Below are 7,562 nucleotides of genomic sequence, written 5' to 3' on the forward strand. Positions count from 1 at the left end.
AATAAGTTGCCCCCCTCCAAAGTGATCAGCAAAGAGTATTCTCTTCATTTCAGTCCAGTCCCCAAAGATGATTGAGATAATTGCACAGAATTTAGTAAGTATTAACAATTACAACAATATTGGGTCAGACTATTCCACAAGAATCTATCCTCGAAGTTAATGCTGTACAGAACTGAAGTAGGCACCATTAGTGTCATTTTCAAAGATTCACTTCTCTTCTGGAAAAGCCTCTTTTTTAGGTTCAGGTCTTAGCCTTCCATACCAGGAAGTGTCCTACTGCAAGGCCACTGTGTATCTACAGTTTCACTGTAACTCTTAAAGACTGAGTTTTTCAAGACTAAAAGAAACAATGGTGAAATTTTTCCTATAGTGACAGGTGACTGGAGAAATATTTTGGAACAAATATAAGATGGCAGTATTTATAGAGATCTTAAATAACTACTTCAAATCCAGTTTGCTCATAGGTCCTCAAATTATAGGCTGCTACTTACTCTACTTCTCTTCAGGCTGACATTATTTCCTCAAAACAATCCACAACATTTTCTGTTGTCGTTGTTTTGTTTTTAATCTACAACCTTTATAAAGAATGTGTCCAGGTAGGAATTGAGAGGATTCCAGAAAATCCATAAATTTTTTCCCTGGTAATTCTGGAAAAACTTAGTCTCTTTAGGGTAGGCCTGACTACCCAGGCACGTAGTTTTAGACTTCATTTTACTCATCTTTGTATCTCTAGTACAAGTATTTTCAGATGTGTTTGTTTCCACTTTTGGTCTCTGAAGTATTATTTAATACAGAAATATAAGAGATAGGCAGAGAATTTTCCTCTGATACAGGAAAAAAATGAAATTATTAGTTCCAGTTTTTTGGTTAAATAATGTGCCTCAGGCCACTTTTAATAAACACTGAGCTTATTAATCACTACTGTGTTCCAGGTACTTTTCTGGGTGCTGGGAATTAGAGGGTTTGACCTATGTTAAAGCTCTTGTTTCTTCCAGACTGTGTGGAACTTCAGTCTTTGGATTTTAAAAATATTTTGAAACACCCTACTATTTATAATCTGCCAAAGCGATTTCCCTTGTTGAAAGTCAGTAGTAATTTCTATGTAAATAGTAGATTAGCAAACTTTGTTTCAATTGTATGTTAATAGTCAAGCTTTAAAAATCATTGTAGAAGTACAAGAAAATTTAGAAAAATTACTGATAATCCTACCATCTAGAGATAATCAATTTTGATCCAGTTTTTGGATCCACTTTAAAATATTGAAGATTATCCTATATATAAAATAAGATACAAAAGTCTTATATCTTATTTTCCCACTTAATTATACCAGGAACTTTTCCTATATCATTAAAAATTCATGTACACAATGTTATGGCTACATAATAATTCATCATAGGAATGTATTATACTTTGTTATCGTTTTCTTATTGCCAGATATTTAAGCCATTCCCTTTTATTATTGTTGTTATTATAAATAATATACCTGTATGTTCTATTATTTCCTTAGGATGAATCCCACAAAGAGTAAGGCTAAGTGGAGGGTATGATCATATTTAAGGTAAAGAAAAAATATCATCACATTGCCCTCCAGAAAGACTGGACTAATTTATATTCCCACCAGTAGCATTTACCTATTTTGCTACACCATTGCTGGCATTGATGAATATTATTTGATCATAAATTCGTTAATTTGATCATTTTTAATGGGCTATGTTTTAAATGAATTACGAGCCACAATCATCAAAAAATACAAATTTTTAAAAAAATTAATATAAATAAGAAACAATATAAAAATTCCAAGAATGGTCAGTATGTGACAGTGTTGTAGGGCTGCAGATGTTTATTTCATATAAAATCAAAATGCAAACACTGTCTTTTTGGGAAAAACTAAGATGCCATTTAAAGTATAAAACATATAGGGGCACCTGGCTGGTTCAGTAGGTAGAGCATGTGACTCTTGATCTCATGATCCTGAGTTCAAGCCCCATGTTGGGGGAAGAATTTACTTTTAAAAAAAGTATGAAACATCAATTTACTAGGTAAAAAGAGCAGATATATATGTAATGAAATATATATAATGAAAATGCAGATAAAATTGCTATTGTGATTTCAGAAAGCAGTGTTAAAGATGAATGTGGTGGTTAGACTGCAAGATTTATTTGTAATAACTATGCATTTAGTACATAGTTATTATACAAACCTCTCCCTTCTGAAGCTGTAATTTTAAGGTTTGTAAGAACTAGCATGTTTGCTTTTATGCAATCTTGCTTTGCTTGAAGTAATGTATGAGGGCTGTCTGAATACAGGAGATCTGATGAGTTTGTTTCTCACTGTTTCTGCTTTCACGGTTGTAGCTGAGACCCTGTCTCTAAATTACACTGTATCATCAGTTCTACAAAGAATTTGTATTGCTCTCCAGCCTGCTAATCCCTTTTCGCTTTTTAACTATATAAAAAGCAAAAATTTCCAAGAATAAAATCAAGAGATCTGTACTCACAATTTAAGACAACTTTAATAGGAACTTCGTGGTTTTATCTTTGTTTCCCTCATATTTTCTTTAAAAGGTTTCCTAGTCCAAAATTTTTTAACTTTTTTTTTTTTTTTTTTTTTTTTTCGCTCAGATGGTTAAGTGTCTGCCTTCGGCTCTGGTCATGATCCCAGGCTCCTGGGATGGAGCCCCAGCATCGGGCTCCCTGCTCTGGGCAGGAGCCTGCTTCTCCCTCTCCCTTTACTGCTCCCCCTGCTTGTGCTCTCTTGTGCTCTCTGTCTAATAAATAAATAAAATCTTTAAAAAAAAGATTTTATTTATTTGAGAGAGAGGGAGAGCATGAATGGGGGGAGGGGCGGAGGGAAAGGGAGAGGGAGAAGCAGGTTTCCCAATGAGCCGGGAGCCAGGACCCAGGATCATGACCTGAGTGGAAGGCAGACACTTTAACGACTGAGCCACTCAGGTGCCCCATCTTTAGCTTCTTTCATAGAAGAAGAGATGGGAATCGTGGTTAAAGCCAATACTAATTAACCAATGAGATTAACAAATTAATAGCAAATGTGTTTTTAAAAATTAGAAATGACAGACACAACTAGATAAAAGAAACTTATTCATTGATTTTACAGAATTCTTTCAACATTACTTCTTGGACACAGATAGCTTTGTGTGTTTTTTAGACAAAAACTTTTCTCCAGCACTGTCTCACACAAGTCTGATATGGGCCATACATTATTAATTAGCCTCCTTCAAAAGATGGTTCTCCCCTTCCATAGCCTCAGGAAAAAATCATGACACCTAAAGCTCTTAGTCGTGTCCTGTCCACCTGAAGAGACTGTTTTTTTTGCTTGTGTCCCTCTCCTCGTAGTGACACTAATCTTCTGTACAGAACTTGCAATTGCCTCAGCACACACTGTTCTTATCCTTGCTCATGCTACAGTCCATAGAAAGAATGCCTTTCCTCCCCTCTTCCCTGGAAATTTCAGCGCCTGGCTCACGTGTGCCCTCGCTCCCAGGAAGCCTTCACCAACACACTCCCCTGTCTGGATGTTCCCCTTCTTTGTGTTCCCACAGCACTTCTCTCAAATTACCTTTATCTTTTATTAGAGTCTTAACCTCATAAAAACTGACCATTTGTCTTTCTACGCTCACCTAATAGGTACCTGTTAAAAAAAGCTCGTTGAGTGAATGTCTCCAGCTTTCCCCCATAATGTGAAGTATTATCGCTGTTTTTGTCACAGCAATTTTGTTGTTGTCTTCCTGCAGGAGTCCAAATATAGGGCTTTGCTTCTACCTCCTCTCAGCTGGTACCAGATAGTACTTCCAGACCTATTCTCATCGTCTTCTTAAACATACTAGAATGAGTTACGCTCCTTTTCATCTACCTTCTCTGAGGGTTTATGTCTTGAACGTAACTTAAGCATAGTTAACAATCTCTTCACTTGAGCTTGGTCATAAAACATGACTCGGTCATAAACACGAACGCGTGAGCGCATGCTGGGGATGAGAGAATCGTGCGGGGCGTGAGCCTGGGTTATTTCACGGCGCTTCAACGAGCAGGTTTTGATTAATTTCTAGATTTTCCAGTAAAGAACTCAAAGCGGGGAATAAAGCACTTGAAACGATAAATAAGGAAAGCAGTGGAGAGAACAGGGAGACGAAATCGGGAAGCTTAAAATGGCATGACAAGCAGGGAAAATGGAGAGCGAGGTGGAGAAAGTTTAAACTCTGGGACGACGACTTGCAGTCACTTCCCGGTCTCCAATTTTGCAGGCAGTCCGCGCGGCGCAGAAAAACCGCCGGCCTCTCTGGGCACTCCCCCGGGCTCCTATGGTCCCCGCCCCGCCAGGCGGTTTTTATCAAGCGCTCACACCCACGGAGACGCCGCAAAGCACGCGAAGTAAAATCCCAGGATGCCGACCTCCCGTCCCAGGAACTTCAAAGTCATTTCTTTTTTGTCCCCCCCCCCCGGGGGGCCGCCCTCACGCCCAGGCCACGCCAACTCCCAGTCCCTTCCGTTTGAAGGGTGCGGACAGAAGAAAAAAAGCTGGCTCTAGCCCTATTTACTCGGCGCAGCCAACTCTGAAGGAACCGGCCCGCCCCTGCGTGCTAGGTTAGTTGGGACACTCGGCTTTGAACTGCACTTAAGGTCTTAGGAACTGAGCGAACCCCTCAGGTGGTTCCCTTCTCCGAGCTCCCCTTCCGCGTCTCCTCCCTGCACCACGCCCCAGCCTTCCCTTCCCCACCCACTTGGGAGTCCGCGCTGCTCATTGGTTGCGTGTCCTGCCAATCCAGGGGACGTTGCCAAATCCCGCCTTATGAAAAGCAAAGATCCAGCTAAAGCGTTTACACCTGGCGGGAGGAGCGCGAGCCTAACGCCCTTGAGCTGCTAGCTGAGCGCGAGGCTGGGCTGTCGGAGGCAGCCGGGAAGACTTGGGGGGACCCTCATTTGCATAACGGCCGCCCCTCGCGTCTGAGCACTGGCCGGGGTTCCGCCCCTCACCCAACTAGAAATCTGTTGGGCTACGGGCGGGTCACTCCGACCCAGGCAAGCCTGTGGCGGGCGGTCCCGGGAGCGGATTGGCTCCGGGAGTTTCCAGAAGGCGGCAGGGAGGCGGCTATAAGAGCCGGGAGCCGAGTAGGGGGAGCGGGAGATCCTGTTTGCGCTCGCGGTGTCTGGTGCGAGGCAACCGTTAGTTGACGCCGCAGATTTTGGTCCTAGGTGTTACCGCCTAACGTCGCTTGCCTTATCTTTAAGTCAGGATGTCTGCCCGCGGCCCGGCTATCGGCATCGACCTGGGCACCACCTACTCGTGTGTGGGGGTCTTCCAACATGGCAAGGTGGAGATCATCGCCAACGACCAGGGCAACCGCACCACCCCCAGCTACGTGGCTTTCACCGACACCGAGCGCCTCATCGGCGACGCCGCCAAGAACCAAGTGGCCATGAACCCCACCAACACCATCTTCGATGCCAAGAGGCTGATCGGACGAAAATTCGAGGACGCCACAGTGCAGTCGGACATGAAACACTGGCCGTTCCGGGTGGTGAGCGAGGGAGGGAAGCCCAAGGTGCAGGTGGAGTACAAGGGAGAGATCAAGACCTTCTTCCCAGAGGAGATCTCTTCCATGGTCCTCACTAAGATGAAGGAGATCGCCGAAGCCTACCTGGGGGGCAAGGTGCAGAGCGCGGTCATCACTGTCCCGGCCTATTTCAATGACTCGCAGCGCCAGGCCACCAAGGACGCGGGCACCATCACGGGCCTCAACGTGCTGCGCATCATCAACGAGCCCACCGCGGCGGCCATTGCCTACGGCCTGGACAAGAAGGGCTGCGCCGGCGGCGAGAAGAATGTGCTCATCTTTGACCTGGGCGGCGGCACCTTCGACGTGTCCATCCTGACCATCGAGGACGGCATCTTCGAGGTGAAGTCCACGGCCGGGGACACCCACCTGGGCGGCGAGGACTTCGACAACCGCATGGTGAGCCACTTGGCGGAGGAGTTCAAGCGCAAGCACAAGAAGGATATTGGGCCCAACAAGCGCGCAGTGCGGCGACTGCGCACCGCCTGCGAGCGAGCCAAGCGCACCTTGAGCTCGTCTACGCAGGCGAGCATCGAGATCGACTCGCTGTACGAGGGCGTAGACTTCTACACGTCCATCACCCGCGCCCGCTTCGAGGAGCTTAACGCTGACCTGTTCCGCGGAACCCTGGAGCCGGTGGAGAAGGCGCTGCGTGACGCCAAGCTGGACAAGGGCCAGATCCAGGAGATCGTGCTGGTGGGCGGCTCCACCCGCATCCCCAAGATCCAGAAGCTGTTGCAGGATTTCTTCAACGGCAAGGAGCTGAACAAGAGCATCAACCCCGACGAGGCGGTGGCCTACGGAGCCGCGGTGCAGGCGGCCATCCTCATCGGAGACAAGTCAGAGAACGTGCAGGACCTGCTGCTGCTCGACGTGACACCGTTGTCTCTGGGCATTGAGACGGCTGGCGGCGTCATGACCCCACTCATCAAGAGGAATACCACGATCCCTACCAAGCAGACGCAGACCTTCACCACCTACTCAGACAACCAGAGCAGCGTGCTCGTGCAGGTGTACGAGGGCGAACGGGCCATGACCAAGGACAATAACCTGCTGGGCAAGTTCGACCTGACCGGGATTCCCCCGGCGCCCCGCGGGGTCCCCCAGATCGAGGTCACCTTCGACATCGACGCCAATGGCATCCTCAACGTCACCGCCGCCGACAAGAGCACCGGTAAAGAAAACAAAATCACCATTACCAACGACAAGGGTCGTCTGAGCAAGGACGACATTGACCGGATGGTGCAGGAGGCAGAGCGGTACAAGTCGGAAGATGAGGCCAATCGCGACCGGGTCGCCGCCAAAAACGCGGTGGAGTCCTATACCTACAACATAAAGCAGACGGTGGAAGACGAGAAACTGAGGGGCAAGATTAACGAGCAGGACAAAAACAAGATCCTCGACAAGTGTCAGGAGGTGATCAACTGGCTCGACCGAAACCAAATGGCAGAGAAAGATGAGTATGAACACAAGCAGAAAGAGCTCGAAAGAGTGTGCAACCCCATCATCAGCAAACTTTACCAAGGCGGCCCTGGCGGCGGCGGCGGCGGTTCTGGAGCCTCCGGGGGACCGACCATCGAGGAAGTGGACTAAGCTTGCTCGAGTCAGCGTAAACCTCTTTTCCTTTCTCTCTCTCTCTCTCTCTCTCTCTCTCTCTCTCTCTCTCTCTCTCTCTCTCATTTTCTTTTGTTTGTGTTTCTTTGAAATGCCTTTGTGCCAAGTATGAGATCTGTTGTTGAAAGTCTTTCCCTGGGTGTATGCATAGGAAAGGAAGGGTGCAACAACTTAGTTCAATTATAAAAGGTTAGTTCTAAAGTTTGATTTTTAAAACCATTATTTGAGGTTTCTCTTTAATGCGTTTTGGGTGTTTGCTGACTTGACTATTTTTGAGTAGCTTAGTTTGTGCATGGAGGTTTGTTTGAGATGGGAAACCTGAAGTTTGCACACAAGTTCTGTGGAAGCCTGGTGACAATAAAATATATAGAAGCTTGAA

The 7,562-nt window shown here is 46.2% G+C and overlaps 1 protein-coding gene and 1 non-coding gene across 2 annotated transcripts; one reads left to right on the forward strand and one right to left on the reverse strand.

The window, feature by feature from the left end:
• Positions 1-19: 19 nt before the first annotated feature.
• Positions 20-88, reverse strand: LOC112822889 (small nucleolar RNA SNORD2). Its single transcript, XR_003207869.1, has one exon. It is a non-coding gene; the product is annotated as a small nucleolar RNA SNORD2 (small nucleolar RNA).
• A 4,744-nt stretch (positions 89-4,832) lies between these two features.
• Positions 4,833-7,562, forward strand: HSPA2 (heat shock protein family A (Hsp70) member 2). Its single transcript, XM_025869894.2, has one exon. The coding sequence runs from the start codon at positions 5,249-5,251 to the stop codon at positions 7,160-7,162; it is 1,914 nt and encodes a 637-aa protein (XP_025725679.1). The 5' UTR covers positions 4,833-5,248; the 3' UTR covers positions 7,163-7,562.

Source organism: Callorhinus ursinus, unplaced genomic scaffold, assembly GCF_003265705.2.
Source record: "Callorhinus ursinus isolate GAN/ISIS: 27379988/994484 unplaced genomic scaffold, GSC_fseal_2.0 scaffold8, whole genome shotgun sequence".
NCBI classification, from domain to species: domain Eukaryota; kingdom Metazoa; phylum Chordata; class Mammalia; order Carnivora; family Otariidae; genus Callorhinus; species Callorhinus ursinus.